This window comes from Nipponia nippon, unplaced genomic scaffold (genome assembly GCF_047370975.1).
Source record: "Nipponia nippon isolate SJK-2023a ecotype South Korea unplaced genomic scaffold, ASM4737097v1 scaffold_32, whole genome shotgun sequence".
NCBI classification, from domain to species: Eukaryota; Metazoa; Chordata; class Aves; order Pelecaniformes; family Threskiornithidae; genus Nipponia; species Nipponia nippon.
Window position 1 is genome coordinate 3,079,083 of NW_028262350.1, and position 18,249 is coordinate 3,097,331.

Consider the following 18,249-nt stretch of genomic DNA (forward strand, 5'->3'; position numbering starts at 1 on the left):
CGTGCAATGGGACCAGACGAGCCTGATGCCAAGGTCTGGCAGAGCCCCACGAGCAGAGGAGATGCTACTCTGCCCAGTTTGCAGGCTGGGGAAGCGACTTGTCTCAGCACATCCAACAGACCCTTCACAGCATCAAAAAAACACCCAAACCCACCCAGATTCCCAGTTTTCAAGCACAGAAGACAACAGTTAAAACATGCTCCTGGACCAAAGGCTTCAGGCAGGAGACTGCTCTGATGGCACAGCACCAAGGTGGGGGTGAATCCAGATGTCACGACACGGACATCTCCATGATGTGACCCCCATGGCTAATTAAACCCAGTAAAACCACATTCTGCAGGGGGGGGATTCGAGCACCGGGGCTGTACCAGCGCTCTGTGCTGCTCTGCCACGCGGCTGAACCAAGCCCAGAAAGCATAAATAGAAAATACCGAGCACATGTTGGAGGAAATGTTTCTAATATGGTATAAGGGACCGAGTGATAAGGGTGCATCTGGAGTACTGTGCCCAGATTTGATCACCTAAATATGAAAAAGGACATTACAGAGATGGATAATGGCACAGCAGGGAGCAACTGGAATGACTCAGGGACTTGGGGAACTTAAATAGAAAGGCTGGGAAAAAAAAAAAAAGTAGGTCTGCATCCTTTGGAAAGATTAAAGGGGGAGCACACAGTGGTGAGGAAAAGATTGTGAAGGGAATAGAAGGAGTAGGAGCTACTGAGTTATTTAAGCTTGTGCTAAGTGCAGGAACCAGAGGTTATGAACTGGAGGCAGAGGAAATATCAGGGCGTGCAGGCGCTGAGCAGGAGGACGAGGCGAGCAGCAGCTTTGGTAGGAGCCAGCAAATTGTGTGATTAACAGAAAAGGTCGTTACGGGAGGGTGCGAGGACAACACTGCGATGCGGAGAACAACCCGGTACGGGGGGACAGCACTTGGCACCGACCCGCTGGTGTCCCCTGTGAGACGAGGCTGGGGAAAGGCTGCTCCAGTGGTATCTAAAATACCAGTAATTCTATGGAGCATCAGCATGAATGTGCTGGCAAAGAGATTCAAACCTAGCGACCCCCTACATCAGCCCCTGCTCCTCTCAGAGATCTGCTGTGCCACCAATGTATTGGGAGGGGAAGAGGGTTGGGGTTGAGATAGAAAATGCATCTTCCTCCAAGACGTTTCCAGAGCCAAAAGTGCCCACTCGCCGCCCGGAGCTCCCCCGGGACAGGGACCCGGGCGTCTGCTCGCTCGCACGGAGGATGCTGCCGGGAAGCTGGACTCAGCCTCGTCTCAATTGTCCCTCGTTTACCAGGAACGCTTGGGAGGTGCCTCCCTATCCCACATCTGCTCTTTCCTGCTTATCAAAGGAACAAGAGGACCTCGGAGGCATCTGGCCACCCTGTCAAGGAGCGGAGAAAGGAGAAGCCATTGGTAAAACAGAGATTTGCAGAAGCCATGCGCGTGAGCCTGGACATGATACTCCGCGAGTACAAAGGGAGAAAATTTTCCAGCCCACAGGAAGATCCACGCTCCCAAAAGTTTGGCTATTTTTTGCAACTATGTCAGCTGGTTGGAGGGAAGGTCTCACCCCTCCCTCCAACCCCGCCTTCAAAAGCTCAGAATTAATTGCATCAGACGAGGATGATGCCTCACGATGAAAGCGCGGTCAGGCTCCACACTTAATTCCCAGCCGCAGCTTCAAAAGCAACAAAGATGTTTGTGCCAGCTACCAAGCATATCTTGTTAAAATTAAGACCGTTTGCAGAAAAGGGACCCTGGCACCCATTTTAGCACTTAAAGATAAGGCCAGGCAAGGGAGAACTTCACTCTGCAGCCTCCGCAGGGGACGGTGGACGTCCATGATCCTCCCGACCTGCCAGCTCCAGGCTGGGTGGGATGGGCGTCAGATCCAGACAAACCATCCCAGGACTCCCGTGTTACCCTGCATTAATTCTGCTCACTTTTACAGAAAAGAGGTTTTGTTTAAAAAGCCCCAGTGCCCCGTCTAGGCATTTAAATCTGCGTTCAGGGCAGAGCCGTCATTTCAGTGCGACTGATTTACACTGATGTAAGTGGGACGAGAGCCTGCTCCCATGTTTATGGGCCTTGGGGTCATTAAGAAAACCAGCCAAATGTGACAATCGCATCATTTTCTTCTGCAGCCTGAGCAGCCCCAAGCACGGGCTGTGGGAGAGGCACGATCCGCCCCAACCCCTTTGCTTCGGGCATGTTGCTTCAGAAGCCTGTTGACACTGAAACCTAATGACAACCATCTGCAGCTCAGGGGTTTTCACTGCTGTGCTCATACTAGGTGAAACCTCCTGCCACGCTAAGTGCAGAGGACTGTGACAGGAGGCAGGCTGCGAGGCTTTTTTATTTTCGAACTAGAGGAATTTTGCTCTGCTTGTATTCAATTGGGAAGCTCGCACTGCAGCAGCAGCCCCGAAGCCCGTCCAGCACAGAAGGCAGGGATTAAGCAGCCTTGAGCGGAGCAAATGGGTGTCTTGGCAGGAGCAGCCTGAAGCTCTCAGCTGGATTTACTGGGCTGCTCCAGCATCGTGGCTTCCTTGTGGTTCTTAGAAATTAGAAACAATAGTTTTCCATTAGCCAAATGCTCATCTGGCACTTTGGCCGTATGATATAATTAAGAAATAGCCCCTTCCCTCCCTCCCTGCAGCCCGGCCCTCTGCTCAAGGACTCCCGTCATCTCTTCCTTGCCCTTGGTCCAGTTGGACAGAAGCACAAATTACCAAGGCAAAGGCACGAGGGCTGCTGTTCCCGGCGCTGCGATAACCTTTCCCTCTTGAAATGCAGCCCAGCCTTTCCGAAGCAAGAGTCTAATATATGATTTAGTGTAAAAACAGACACAGGACTTAAAGCAATCATGACAATGCTAATAACTAAACCAGTTATAACGATTAACAACAATTACAACCGCCAGGCAGATGATAATGAGTACGAGCAGGGTGTTTAAATGGCTGGCAGGGCTGTGACAGGCGAGAGCCAAAATCCTCGGGGTGGCCTTGGGGTGCAGGTTCATCATCACCTCCAGCACCAGCCTGCCACAGAGCTGTGCTCTGCACCCCCCGGACTCCCACCCCGAGCTGGAAAACACGTGAGGGAGCTGCTTTTCTGCCACCTGGTCCTTTGGATGTTTAAATGCTGGGGCAGTTGTGAAAGGCAAAGAAAAACGTGTGCGTGCGCGTCCCATCACCTCCTGCTTTCCTTACCCTGTGCTGGGAAGCCTACAGGAAAAGCACGCGGTCCCGCTTTATGACCACAGTACAGATTATGAAGATCGGGATGTTGTTTTTTCCAAGCTCTGGGTGCTGGTACCGGCTGCAGCTGCCACATGGTCCAGTGGCCAAATAAGTCATCGTGCTGGGGGGTGGGAAACAAGCTCCGCAAAACCATGGGGAGTGGAGAAATGCTGACTTGCTCCGGTCCCTGCAAGCAGCTGGGACTCAACCCTGTCTGTGCTACCGAGATTTCGGTAGAAACAGGCCTGAGCGCCCTCCTGGGCTGGGGACAACTGCCCAGGAAACATCCAAGGGGGGGGGTGTGTTGGCCAAAGGGCTTCTTGGATGTTGGATCTGGCTTTTCAGAAATGCCAGGAAGATGGGCATGGGGGCTCTCGGACCACTGGGAGGGGTAAACCAGCTGAGCAATGCTTGGGGTGCTCATGCATTCAGGAGAGCCCAAGCATGCATGAGGCTGGTTTAGCCACGCGCCATCCACAGCATCCAACACCGAACCCCTCCGGTCTCCATCACCCAACAAGCAGAATGCTGGCTGTGGGTCCTCGGGCGGGCAGGCACCCTGCGAGTCGGGCATCACTGGGGTGAGACCATCCCCTCCAAGCTCCGGGAAGCTCTCCCAAGCCAGGCTTTGCCAGGAGGACGTGTTTTCCCATGCGGCGAGGAGCGAGCGGGGCGGCAGGAAGCCCTCAGCCAGTCCAGCCCCGGCTGCTCAGACACAAGCGCTGCTTTCCTGCGCCGGGGCGGAAGCGGCGATGGAAAGCAAAGCAGGTGGGATCGGGGAGGAAACAGATCTTCCGCTCCTGTCCCACAGTGCAGGTCCTTAAGGAAAAAGCAGGGGTGGGGGCCCTGGCGACCATGGCAGGCTCTTGGGCTGCCGGTTCCGGGCGGGCGGCGCTGGATCCTGGGGTGGTGGTGCGCGTCCTTCCGGCTTCCCGCGCCGAGATCCCTCCCTGCGGTGGCTTCCTCTGGGCCAGGACTTGCTTCCTGCCTTCTCTCCAGGCTGTTTCTGCCCCAGCTCCTCTCCCCAGCCCCTCGGGATGCACCAGGAGGGCTGGCTCCCGCTCCGTGGTCCAGGATGGGATGAAGGACAGGGATGGGTGTGCCTCCATGGGAGGTCCATCAGCACACAGATCTCATCAGGCAGGAGAGGGGATGGATGTTGGGGCTCCTCCATGGAGAGCTCGCTAAGGCCACCCTCCATGGGGTGCCTGTCCAAAAAGGAGAGGCATCCCCCACACCCGTAGCATGGAGAAGATGGGGAGAGCTTCCCAAGCTTGAGTTGTCTGAACTTCACCAGTTGCAGAGTCTCCACTGTCACCCATCAGTCTGCTCTTGGGGACCCTCCCATCCTCCACACACCCCTCCATCACCACTTGACGCTCAAAGGCGGCCGGACTCAGACCCCCCAGCCATGACCTGGAGGCCCTCTGGGTTGCCCAAAGTAGGGTGGGCTCTTACCGCTTCTCTGTCTGCTCCCGGCATCCTCGCTGTCCTCTGGGAAGGGGGGGTCCAGCTCCTCATCTGGGGGGGAAACAGAGCAGAGAAGTCAGGGGAAGGGCTGTGAGCGTCACTGCTGCACCAAACCCCCAGGCAGGCAGAGGGCTGCGAGAGCATCCGACTGTCAGAATAATAAATTCCCAGCTTAATTGTGAAGAGTGGGAGGGAGGAAGTCACAGATAATATTTTAAAACGTGTTGCATAAAAATATGAATTGTTGTTAACACCGGTAAAAACAAATCACTTATTATAGGCTCATAAATTTAGGCAGCACTTTGCTGAGTGCCCTATAGGAAGAGATGCTTCCTGTGCAGGACTCGCAGCCCAGAGAAAATGAGACGTCGAGGAGAAATGCCAGGACAGAAATGTGAGGAAGGATGGGGGACAGAAGCAGAAATTAAGGAGGAGAAAGAAGACCCCAGGCAGCGGAGGGCAGGCAGGCTGGCACGGCTACGGAGGGGGGGGAAAGAGGATGCAAGACAATAATAAGAAATGATACCGTGGAAAAGGTTAAGGACAGAGGGGCTGGAAGTCACAGGGAAGCCCTGTGAAAATGGCTAGTGACTGACAGAAGCAAGGATCTATATACAAATAAGTTTAAATACGATTATTTATCACCGAGCCAGGTACAACCCATCCAGCCTGAGCTGCTCTGGGTGCTGGGGTGAGTCGGGTGCACAGCACCCACATTAGCTGCCATCACAGCCTTCCTTCTGCAACCATAAAGACTAGAAGCAACCTAATAAAATAATATAAATAAAACTTGATTCTGAAACGTTTCAGAAAGCCAATGCTCAGGCAAACTGCTCATCTGCACCTCTTCCGCTGCCGCTGGCAAAGGGCTGCTGGGGAGTGCGGGGCAGCCCTGGCGCGGCTGGGCCCGGTGCAGAAGAGATGTCCCTGTTGCATCTCAGGGGACATGGCTTTGCCGTCACCTTTAGGCAGAGCCAACAGAAACCAAGCCTGGGTCTTCTGCTGATCCCACGGCACCCGATCGCAAGGCAGCGAAGTGCTGCTGCTGCTGCTCGGCTCTTTCCGAGGACGCGGCCCCAGCCCCAGCCGTCTCTGCCACTCGGCGCTAATCAATGCAAACCAGGTCAGACCTCCGCTGCCAATTACAAATTGCATCCCAAGTTGGAGGGTCACTGCAACTGCTCCCCCATTAGACGGGAAGCAGCACCAAAGATCTTTTCTAAATAAATCAGACTTTATTGTAAAACTCGGCCACTGACGAGACAGAACCTCATTAACATTGATTTTAAAATAAATTATTGAAAGTGGCTTTTGCCTGCTCTTTGCATTTGTAAAAGAGAACATAAATGTATTTGTTACAGCACTCTCCCCCATGATTCCCACGCACACGCCCCAAACCCTCGCATCTGGATTCCTTTATACTTTAACCAATGGCACTAAATCCCCTAATCCCATCTTGGCACGAGGTGGAGGGCGATCAAACCATCTCCCGTGCCTGTGCGCCATGAAAACCCCAGAGCCATCCTCCAAAGCGGGGCAGCATCGATTCCCCACCGCTGTGGGTGACACCTGCACCCAGGGGCTCCCCACGGCCACCCGCACCTCCTGTCCGTGCTGCGCACACCCCTCTGGCTCGCATCCGTGCCTGCATCCTGCAGGCACTGCTTCCATCCCAGAGCCAGCCTGTCCTCAGGAAACCTCTTCCCAGAGCCCTTCTCGCACCTCCCGGCACGCACACATGCTCCTTGGGAAGTGTCAGCCGGTGCTGGCGCAGGAACATACGTGCCATGGAGGAAATGCTGCCGTGGGGTTTCCAAGATGAGCAAAGCTGCATGAATCCTGCACACGGTGGGGGCTGGCACTGCCGGCTCCCCGCCCGGCTCCCTGCCGGGATGTGGTGCTGGGCAGTTGTGGGTGCCCCAATGATCCTGCAGAGATGTATCTGTCCTGCTTCCTCCTCATTTTCCTGGCTCCCACTCCCCAGATTGCAGAGCTGGTTCCCCTTGCTGGCACAGCTAATGGGGAGTCACATTTACAGCCCCTAACGAGCCCAGGCAGCTCTGTGGGCCCATAGAGAGCTGCTGCTCCCCCACATCCTCGCTCTCCGGGAGCCAGGTGAGGCTGCCAGGCAGGGGCCAGGGAGGCCTTCCAGAGCAGCTCCCTCTCCTTGTCCCACCTTGGGCCATTTTATTCCATATTTGATGGAACACGGTATGTTCGAACCAGAAATCAAAGCCACGGACCCTCTCCCTGTTTGCATCACCCACCTGAGACACCAGACAGGCAGCCGACTGCTCCACGGCTTGGACAAGGTGCTCTCCTGTGTCTCAGTCCTCTGTGCCTCAGTTTCCCTTTCTTTAGAAAGCCCCTGCCCTGCTGACCACTCACTCTGTACCTTTTGCAAAAGGTGCTTGGTGGAAACCCCCTGGCGATGCCCGGTCCCTGCTCTGCCCGGCGCGCTCAGGGCTGGCCGCCCCGCAGCAAGCTCTTGGAGGCTGATGGGCTGTGATGGACGGAGCCTTTGTGGAAGGAAGGGAGGAAACTCACATGGGATTTTTCTCAGGAAAACGTGGTGGGGAGGCAGCAGGCTGGCGTGGCTTCCCCTCGGCCGACAGCAGCCAGCTCCGCTCGCCCTCCTGCATCCCACCTTCTCCCACAGCACTGCAGCAGGGCCAGCTGCAGCCTCGCCCTGCCCACAGCATGGGTGCAGACGCCCTGGGACGGCCGTGGTGAAGGTCCTAATCCTGGGGTGCTGCTGAGCCCTGCCTGCACCATGGCTCGCGCCGCGGCACGCTGGCCCCAGGCACGGTCCTTGCAGATTTTGAGCTGTGCAACTCACGAACGGGCCCGTGGGGACGTGACAAGCTCCCCCCCACACCGCAGCCCTGCGGCCTGTTGCAGCCAGGTGCTTTTCCGAGTCAAGTCTGGAAGTGATGCTCTGCCTTCCCAGGGCCTGAGTGTTTGATCTCGGCCAACATCTGGATTTTATAGCAATGAATCAGAGGGAAATGCTGAAAAATGCATCTCCCGGGGGCTGTGCTCCTTCCCCCTATGCTGCCTCCCTGTGTGGAGCATCACAGCCTCGGCCACACCACTCTTGGGAAAACGCCTTTACATCCCCGTGGGCAGCCCCTGGCGCCCACACCCGGGGTCCAGAGCCCCACAGCAGCCCCCGGCCCCGGGCACAGCCGGGGAGCCGTGCACCCCACCGCTGCACCGGAGCAGCCTGGGCGTTGGGCAGATTCTCAGAGGAGCTGTGTTTTAATGTAGCAATTTGATTCAATTTTCCACTCTATAAAATTACCCATCACTGCTCGTTGCTTCCTAACAGACACCTTCACTCTTAATTTAACAATCCTATCGAATTCTGCCAGGGAAATTGGAAAAATTTATCACCTGTGAAATTTTATTTTTCCTTGGTTGTATCTGTTTTTGTAAAACTTCATTAACAACGATGACTTGCTGAGGAAATTATCTCTTCATCTCCCCCCCTTTCTTTTTTTTCCTCTCCTCCTTTCTCTCTCGATTTTCACTCGAGACATGAGGGAGGCAGCCGGGCCCAGAGGAGACCCCAGCTCGGACGGGGACTTTCCCTGTGCTTGCTGGGAGGTCCCAGGGGTGCGAAGGGCCAGGGGGGATGAGCTCGGGGCAGACCAGACCTCTCCTACCTGCCCCTGAGCCCTGCAACTGGTTTCTCACCACTGGGCATCTGCCTCTACAGCAACCTGCCCCCACCACCTCCCTTCAAGCAGGCAGGGAACTGAGGTGTGCGGGGGGTGAGAGGCTTGCCCAGGTGGGAGAGCTGTGGCTTTGCTTCCCGCTGGCAGCGTCCCGCAGGGTGTCCCAGCTGCGTCCCCGTGCATCGGTGCGACTCCAGCCGCGGGCTGCAGGCAGGATGCTCGAGAGCAGAGGCGATGTGGGCAGAGGCAGCTGTCCCACAGCCCCTGCCTGCACCTCGGCTCAGTGCAGCTGTGATGCTGGGTGCAGGAGGCTTTGGCCGAACCCCAGGGACAGCAGTCTCTGCATGGCAGCAAAGCCCCCAGGATGCCCATGCACCGGGGCCGAAGGGTACTGCAAAAGTCCTGCTAAAGCAAGGGGCTTCAAGCCTGCTGCGTGCAGGGCTTGGGCTGGTGAGCAGCCCCAGACACAGCCCTTCGGGCTGCCTTCAGAACCTCTTAGCAAGCTTTTAAGAAGCTGGGATGGGCAGGACAGGGGGCACAGTAAAAGCCCATAATTAAAGGAAGGGTTTGGCTGGGATGTTCCCTCCTCCACCATGATGCTCTGCAGCCCCAGCATCAGGGCATGGATCCGTGCGTGGGAGCAGGAGAGCAGCATCCGTGGGAACCGAGGGTGAACCTGGCTGGCAGGGTCTGCTCCAGTGCTTTCGAGACACTGCAACCCAGAGCGGGGCAACGGAGGGGTCTGTCCCTAAATCAACCCTGCGCAAGCTCCTAGCAGGATCACCATTAGCCACATGTGGAACAAACCTCACATCTAATATCTGCTCTGCAGTCGCAAGGCAGCGAGGAGTCGGGCACAGCTGCCAAAGCAGCCAGGGATGCTGAAAGCCCTGGGCCTGACGGACCGTCAGCACTTCACACACACCAGCCTGGGGACCCCAGCGCGGAGGCTCCTGCTGAGCTCAGGGATCACTGGAGGTACACCCGGAGGAAGAGAAAGCTCTGCCCAAAGAGCTGAGGATGTAAACAGAAGAAGGGAAGGTCAGGAAGGAAAGACGAGAGATGGACAGAGGCTGAGGCTTCGCTCAGGAAGCCCCAGAGCTCCCGCTCCACTCCCAGCAGCTGCCTGGATGCCACTTGCAGACCGCTGAGCAGAGATTTCCTTTGGCAGCCATAACAAGACAAAGATCTTGGGCACCGTACAACTTTCTGGTGCATTTAATATATTTTTTTTAATCACTACAAATAGAAAGTTCTGAAATAAATAAGAAGAAACAAAAACAAGAGGCAAGATTTTGCATCTCTGAACGCAGGCAGCAAGGTACCCTGCTCTCAGGGATGGGGTGCAGAGAGCTGGGTGATCCCAACCTCAGCGCAGAGGCAGAACAGCACCCGTGTTTGAATAAGGCGCAGGTGACCTGTTGACCGAGGCCTGGGGCATGTCACACCATGATTTCTGCTGTAACAGTAAGAAATGTTGCAGACCGTGTCACCCTTACAGGCTGTTTGGTTCTGTGCCAGGAAGATTGCTCCCGGCTCCTTTAACTGGCAGTCGCTGCCCTGCTACCTCCAGACCTCGTGCACTGTTAGTGAACAAGCGCTAGTCTTTAATGCAGTTATTTTATCATCTCTTGGAAGGCCAGTAATTGTGTTACAGCCATGACTGCATGCCCAGAAGGGAGCATTTTCATCATCTAAAGTCTGATTTTCCAGGTAACACAGCCCAGAGATTCCACTCTCACCAAACTTAATATTACTCGAGCTGAACGGAGCACAACCTCTAAAAGCCGCTTCACCTGAATTCACAAACCCTCTGCCTCACCAGAACAGAAAGGGTTTGTTCTTGTGGCCCCTCAACCAGTCTCAACAAAGAAACGGGCTCAAACCTTCGAGTTATGGGTCTGTTAAACTCAGCAGAGCCCCAGATGTTCATTCCCATCAATGTGTGATGAGGCCAAGGTCTCCTGCCATGTTTGCAGGGCTAAGGCTAGGGGATGGCTTGGGTCTTAACCTGCTTATTTGGTTGCTTACCTGGCAAAACCTCATAGATGTCATCCTCTTCCACCTCAATGTTTGGCTCATCCTGATTCAGGGTAGTATTGTGGGATGCTGTGTTCACAGAGTCAGAACTGTCCACGTCATTGTAGGGATCCTCATCATCCTCATCACACGGGATAGTGAGGGAGCTCAGGTCTGGCAGGAGAGAGCAAAAGCACGGTGAAAAAGAGCAAATCAAAGCACCAGCTGGATGCTGGTACTTTCAGTGAGTTGAAATCAAGTAACAAAGCCTGTGCCACTGTACTTTGTGCTCACTACGGACCTTGCAGGGAGTGAACCGTCCCCTTGCTTGGCCCAGGAGCACCTGGTGTAAAGAAAATGGGATGGAAGCTGAGAATAGGCTAAGCCAAAGGAAAAGCCCAAGGAAGGATGGCAAATGACAGACGACAAAGCCAAATTCAACAGGTGCCTCAAGGAACTGGGTCTGATCCCATTCCTGGGAAGCTGCCTATGGTTTCCAGAGGGTTTCCATACGCAGGGCTGGAGCCTTGTCTCAGCATTGCTGGCCTCAAATCGGAGCAACTCCAGTGGAGCCAAACCCCATCCTTCATCAGCCAAGGGCAGAACAGCAGATCTGCAACCCCAGCAGTGAGGAGCAATTCCCACCCTTTGCTTGTCCCACTTGGTGACACTTGCAGCCTTTGAGAGATCACATAACTCTATCCTCTAAAAGCAGCCAAATGCTCTTGAGTTTAAACCAAATGCGTGTGGGCTCCAAACAACCACTTCTTTTTAACCGCCTGCTCGAAAGAGCAAAGCCCCAGAACCTCTCTTTTTGCTAAGAGGGGATGCTGGGACCCCAGCAAGGACTTGGCAATGAGCACAAGCCCACCCATCGCGGGAGGGAGCCGCCCGAGCTGGGTGGGAAGATGCTGCCAGGATCTGCCCAAACAAACAGGGCTTGGACCACGCTGCCAGACTCACCCTTCAGGAGGAACTGGATCTGATCCACCCAGTCTTCAGCCTCTGCTGGGCTTGGGGCTGTGAACTGGAGAGAGGTTCACCTGTTATCATGCTGGTTCTTGTTTGTAGGAAGAGGAAAAAGATTTGCAGCTAGAATAGGGGACAGAGATCCTGGATCTGCCATTCTCTACCCTGTGACTTTGGGAAAGCCACTTCACTTCTTTATCTCCCTATTCCAAACAGGGAAACAGAAGCGGAACAAAGCTAGACTATCCCAGAGGAAGGCTGTCAAGCCTAATTCATTAAAATAATTCAGATGAAAACCACGATCCCCGCTGAATATACTATACTGACTCTGAACCAAGACTCTACATCCAAAATCTCCCTGAAGCTCAGGTAGGCTCTCATGCACACTTTGTGGACTGGGACAGGTTTTTCATTACATCAGTTTTTAGGCTCCCCCCGGATGCTCAACAAATTGAAGGTGTAAATTTAACCTGGCTCCGAACTGCTTATTTTAAAATGGGCTTTGCAAACCCAATCCTCTGCTGCTTCTAACCCATGTTCTCACTTAATCCTTGTGTTCCCCAAGTGCTAAGAGAGCCCAGGATCACTCTGGTGCCAAGGGAAGGTCCACGTTGAGATGCCTTGCCAAGAAGGAGAAGCATCGGCACCTTCTGCAGTGCTGCCTGGTTTGTTTCAGCAGGGGGTTTGGAGATGCACAGCCTCCCTGACCCTGCAGGTCCAGCCTGCACCCAGACCTGGAAGCGCGTGCTTTTGTGCCTAGGCTCAGACCAGCACAGAAGGTCTGTTTCGTCCCCCAGTTCCTACCTCGTAGGTGCGTTTGCCAGGGCAGATTAACTCGAAACAGCATCTTTTTCGAGCGTCTTTGCGGAGATGGAAAGCCAGCCGGGCACTGTAGTGCTCAATGGGGAAAGTGCCTTTAGGTTGCTTGCCTGGAAGAAGAGAAACACGCTAAATCTGGAGTTTACATCTTTTTATCAAGTTCACAGTACTGCTGGGGGGTGCAGATGTCTCTTGCCCACATAGGGAAACCGAGGTACGCCACGTGTCAATGGGAAATGGCCAGAAAAAAGCCTTCAATCTAAGCATGTCCACCCCCAGGAAATCCAAAGGGAATATTATAAAATCTTCATAAAGACACAGTAAGGAGGATGCCCTTTTAAGTCTCAAGAGATTGCGAACAGCCAGCAAAAGGTTGCCAGGGTCATGAGGCTGCACGAGATGAGCTGGTTGTAATGAAGCAGAGACCACTGTGTACTTGGGGAAATATGATACCAATGATTATTCTGCTGGTAAGGCATTAGCGGGCTGGCGTACAGGAAGAAATACTTAGTGGGGCCTTTGAGAATTGGCCTACAGATCTTGCCGATGCACACGCACGGCCGGTGTCAGCCAGGGTGGAGAGAGGGAACTTCGCCGCAGTCATCTGAGGCGTCTTTATTTACCCCAGCTCATTATTTCCTTATGAATCTTCTTGAGGAAGCATGGAAGTACGATTCAGGCAGTTGCTCTTAACCTTTTTTTGATTTGCAGATCCTTAAAAAACTTCCAGGGGTGAGGTCAAGCCCTATATAAGGATTTCAGCCCATCAATAACAGGTTTGCTTTACTCTGTTGTCTTCTGGAGATGGTTTGGAAGAAGACAACTGCTCATCCCCCACAGAAACAACCAAATATCAACCCTTGGCTTCAACACCTACCTCTGCTAGCAGCTCGCTGGGAAAGCCCGAGCAGCTCATACCCCTGCACGTACCCTGCCAGGGTGAGAGGAGTTGGGAAGCTTGTGCGGAAACAAAAAGGGCTCAAGACCCTCAGACAAAGGATGTGGAAGAAGGACAAAGACCCAGCTTCGTCCTCATGACCCACTGGGGTTTAATCCTGTCCTAGCTGCAGAGTGGTCACCGTAAACCAAAGATGTACGTGTGTATTTTGTAAGTCGTTTCGATGCCGTGTTTCTGGATGGGTGGAACAGAGGAAGGCCATATATCTAATCGTGCCAAACTCTGTTGGAGATATTAGCTGTCTGTTTATATGTACCTGATGGAGCATGACTGCAAAGTATTTATATACACTGACACATGGATTATATACAGTCACTTAGGGGGTTGGAGCCCAGCTGATGGCTAATGGAAAACCTGGTACATCATTTTATTTACACACAGCTCTGTTCCTGTGTCTCTCTTCTCTTGTTCCATACCTATAAAGGTGTTGGGGGGAGGGGGGGGAAGCAAAAGCAAGCTGAGATCTACCTTTCTAGGAGAACCTGCATGTTATGCCTTGATAGGGAACTACAGCCCTCCCAAGGTCCATGCTTTTCTCTTGTCAGATATTAGCCTGTCCTTCAGCAAGGGCTCTCCCGTTCTCTTTTCCAGCCCTGCCCATGCCCTCAGCCACCACCCACAGTTTGGGGACCAGAGGCAGATATCTCACCACTTACTTTTCTCATTGGCGTAGTAGTAAAAGGTCCTTTTGCTGAGGACGCACCACCGCTTCTGCCACTCTGACCCGAAAAAGCTGTGCTCTAGAAAGAAAAGGATGGCAAAAGAGTAAAAAATATTCATTTCTGTTCTTTCATTGTATGCATCAGATGACTATTTAGGGGAAAGAAGAATTTTTTCCCAACAAAATCCTGCAGATTTCTGGCAAAACCTCAACCAAGTAAGGGAGAGCCAGCCTGTCCTACCAGGCCAGAGCCCCTGCAAGCCTGCCCCAGCTCTCCGAGCTGAGCTGCTGTGACCCTTAGTCCTGCTAACCAGGAGGGAACACAACTTTGGGTTAAACCTCCCTAATTGAGGTTTAAGCAAATGTCTTTTACTCTGTAATTGGAGCAAGCAAAAACATGCACAGGGCCAGTTACACAGCTCAGCTGATGGCCATGAGGAAAAACGGGCTGTTCTTGCCTCATACCACCTGTCATACAGTAAATAAATCAAGATAAAATCTGAGTGATGAGGAAATAATTTGTAGCTTTCACAAGAGTCAGTAAAATCAAGATAAACCTGAGGCTGACTCACAGTCCTTATCTCAACTGGCTAATGTGTGTGATGCTACGAACTACCTTGTCTTCACCGGGATTTTATCCTCATTAGGTATTGCTCGTTAGAAGGGCACATCTTGCCTTAGAGGACTGGGCTGCTGCTTAATTCAATTTCTGGGTTTTAATCTTTGTGCAGTTTGATGATCTGCAAAAGAGAATAAATAAAGGCTGTGCCCTCCCTGTGTGTATGATGCCTATGAAAAGCCTGAAAGATTCTGCCTGCGCCTACAGATAAATCTGCAGAAAAGATGTATTTTCCTGTTTGTTCTTCATCTGAAATCTTGCATTGTTGGTAATTCTGAGGTGACATCCCCAAACCTTATCTTATGATCTCCTTGTCAGGCCTTACCTCGGGACCTCTTCTCCAGATATCCTTGCTTCAAGATGTTCCCTGTGTCTTGAATAGGCTTTGGTGTGAATTCTTCCAGTCCTACAGAGAGCAAAGCAAAGCTTTGGGATTTCCCATGCGCACAAGCCCTCAGCACAACGTTTTCAGCCCCCTTCTCTGCAGAAGAGGCTTGGGAAGGCAGAACAGCAGCTGGAGGTGAAAATCACAGTCTATCATGATCTCGCCAGCTATTCCCAACCCTGGTTGCAGGCTCCCAGAAGTCCTCCAGGGAACCAGGACCAGGATTCACATGGCTACAGAGACCTGCCCTCAGCGGGCTGAGGCTGGTGCTGCTCTGGGGGTTGATGCTCAGCCCTGTACCCCCCAGCCAAGGCTCTCTGGGTCCCTGGGAGCCGTTGGCAGCAGGCAGGATCCCGCCAGCTTTATCGACTTGGAAAACCCAACCCCCTTGTCCGATGTCTGGTCTAACCCGGACCACGGCACCTCACCCCGGGCCGGTGGCCGGACCCTGCGGCCACAGAGGGGCTCTGGCACTGCATGAGGCGATGTCCACATCTCATCCCCAAAACCGTCAGGGCCGGGACATCCCCAAAACCGTCAGGGCCGGGACATCCCCAGGCCGTGGCTTGCTGCTGAGAAGGTCTTGCCCTCCTTTCCTGCTCATCTCCTGCCATTATAGCTTGTACTAAAACACAACAAAAAAAAGCCAACTAAATGCCACTAATCACCTCCCCAGTGCCCAGCCTTGGCAGCCTTTTCAGTATGAATAACTTCCCAGAATCCCAGGTCAAAAGAGCTTCTCTCGTTTTCTTAGCGTGTCTCGCTAACACCCAGCACTCGGCCCAGTCCACCCCCCGTCACCTCCCTCACTCACGGGGTATTTTCATTTTTGTGTTTTATAGTTTGCAAACTCTGGGCTCGCTATAAATTCTCCACAAATGGGTCCCGGGGCAAAGAGCAGACAGAAAGACACACAAAGTTTGGGTTGGTGGAAAGGCTCCCCTAGGTCTGTCTCCTCTGTTGGCTGGAAACCGGATCCTTCAAAGACCAAATCCTCAGCTTGTGCAAAGTTGTCTGGGGTGATTCAGATTCGGGGAAGCCCGGGATGCTGTGGGATTGCCCCTCTGCAATGCCTGGAGGACACGGACAGCCCCTTCCCGCCCAGAGAAATCTCCTTTCTCTCCAGCACCTGCTCGGCACAAACGTGCTCAGGCTTTTCTCTAGCAACACCGAGCATCTGACTTGTAAAAAGGCACGTTGCCTTCTCAAATCCAAGCCCCGACCCCTTTTGCTAATGCAAATCTAAATGTCATTTTATGGGACATTTATAATTATGAAAATGGGACGGTGCTGCCGGATGCACAGGGAGACCCTGAGAGTATGAATATTACATTAATGTGCCCAATGCCAGCTCTCTGATCCCGCTGGCAGCAGCATAAAAAATGCTTGAGTGAAACTTTTATTTAGACGTTAAGAATCCAGGCCCCAGCGGGGTGACAGAGGCAGCCCCGGTGAGATCCCATCAGCGCGAGCGCTCGAATTGAATTACCCAGGGGGGAAGGCAGGAGCTGCGAGTGCTGTTTCGCTTATTTAATTTCATTTACTTTCAGTACATTATCAGCATGGGGCTTCCCTCTGCCCCCGTTCCCCCAAGAAAACCGGCTGCAGAAATCGCCAGCGTGGAGGATGCTGCTTGTCGCTTGAGCCAAGGCAGGGACGTGGCCAGCCATCCTGGTCCTCTTTGGGATGCGCTTTCTGCTCTTTCCTCAGTCGCCGAGAGAGATTTAGGGTAGTGCAAGGACCTTTCAAACACCACAAAGAGCAACCGAAGCGGGGAAGCAGCGCGGATGCGATGGGAGCCAGCAACCAGCTCTTCCAGCCCCGCATCTTCTCGCTTTGCCCATCATTTCTTGGTGCTTGCCTGTAAGCAGGCGGGACCCCCGGGGTAGCTACTGCCTTCTCAGTTGTGCTTTGCCCTATTTGAGATCAATTTTCCACGTCAGCAGATCCCATGTTTCAGGTTATTTGTGGCCCTGGGTGCCAGGATCTGCCAGGCTGGCAGCTCCCCGGGGCCGGGGCACCTCTGCGGCATCGCCTCTGAAACACCATCAGGAGTCCAAATCTCTCCCGCCCTGCAAGAGACACCATGCCTCAGTTTCCCAGCAGGAAAATCAGAATGAAAGGAGACTCCCTTCTTCTTAAATGCTCAGTGGCTGCTCAGACAAACTAATACAATTAAGGAGGGGTTGCGAGGGCTGATTTGATTGCACAGGGCTCTGGAAATTTTAAGTTTTACAGAATATGACATGAAGATGGCAGCTGTAGCCTCTGTGTTGCACGCAGCCTCTCTAATGCAGCCCTGCTAACGCAGAGCCAGGAAGATTAAATCTGCGCGAGGTGGGTGAGTGCGGGGGACGCGGTGCTCGGGGCTCTGCCTGGCTGCAGACGGGGCTGGGGCTACACGGGGTGCCCCCGTCCCTCCCCATGTCCCCAGCCTGCCCCTAACAACAAGCCAGATGGCTTTTGCTAGCAGAAAATAGCTAAATTAACCTGCAAAGACAGCCCCTGGGGTTTTTTATTTCTTTAAACCATCCTAATGGACACCCAGAAGATCCAGGGAGGCTAGGTGGGAGCCCAGCCCCGGGAAGCTCTCTGGTCTCCAAGGGCAGAGTGATTTTTGCCCAGGCAGCCTCTGCCAGATGCCTCTGCCCCAGGACCACACAGCTGGCAGGTAAACCACAGCTCACCACATCTAGGACTCCAAGCGATGGAAAAGCCAGCCTGTCGCCTGGTCATCTGTTCCAACCACTAATGGCCATTCACCATTTATAAAAACAGGGACAGAAAAGGCCTTAAATTCATCCGAGAGAGACACATCTGTGCCGGCACGGCACTGATGGTCTCAGTGGTCCCTTCCACCCTGGCATCTCTCCCCCAGCCCACCCTTTGCCCAGCAGATGGCTGGTACTGGCAGCGCTGCCCCCCCGCCCCATGCCATGCTCCAGGGCTGAGCCCGATGAGCCCCGACCTTCCCCAGACACCTCCCAATGCCACCAGCACCTCAAAACCTTCATGGCCTCTCCTCCATCCTCTGCAGCCTCTCAAGCCTAGCTCCCAAGGGAGCTGCTCACCCCTTAAGGATCTTCCCGCAGATGAATTTCCCAGTCCATGATCCACATTGCTCCATCTGCAGCCTACCGCAGAAGGGCTGAACCGGGAATAGCTCTGTGCCATAATCCTGGAGACCACTTTTCTGCAGAGGGTACAAGGCTGTAGCATTTCAGGAGTGGGAGAAAACTGGAGCCAGGGGCCCCCACCCACGGGTGCAGGAGCAGACACCAGCTCTTTCCTTTCCCCTCTTTATTACACCTCAACCTTTACTGTGATTTGCATCCCCCAGGTGCTGCCGAAGGACGCTCTCAGCCTCAAAGCCTTCACTCCTACATCAGGCTGGCACAGGGGCGGACCCAGGTCG

The 18,249-nt window shown here is 53.6% G+C and overlaps 1 protein-coding gene across 5 annotated transcripts in view; it reads right to left on the bottom strand.

The window, feature by feature from the left end:
- Positions 1–18,249, bottom strand: part of SKAP1 (src kinase associated phosphoprotein 1) — a 158,295-nt gene that overhangs the window by 15,455 nt on the left and 124,591 nt on the right. For all 5 annotated transcript variants that reach the window (XM_087770107.1, XM_087770108.1, XM_087770105.1 and 2 more), the window contains 6 exons: positions 14,775–14,855; positions 13,826–13,909; positions 12,197–12,321; positions 11,387–11,450; positions 10,436–10,597; positions 4,713–4,775 (listed from right to left, as the gene is read on the bottom strand). In XM_087770107.1, the coding sequence (XP_087626233.1) occupies positions 4,713–4,775; positions 10,436–10,597; positions 11,387–11,450; positions 12,197–12,321; positions 13,826–13,909; positions 14,775–14,855 (579 nt within the window). The remainder of the gene's footprint in view (positions 1–4,712; positions 4,776–10,435; positions 10,598–11,386; positions 11,451–12,196; positions 12,322–13,825; positions 13,910–14,774; positions 14,856–18,249) is intronic.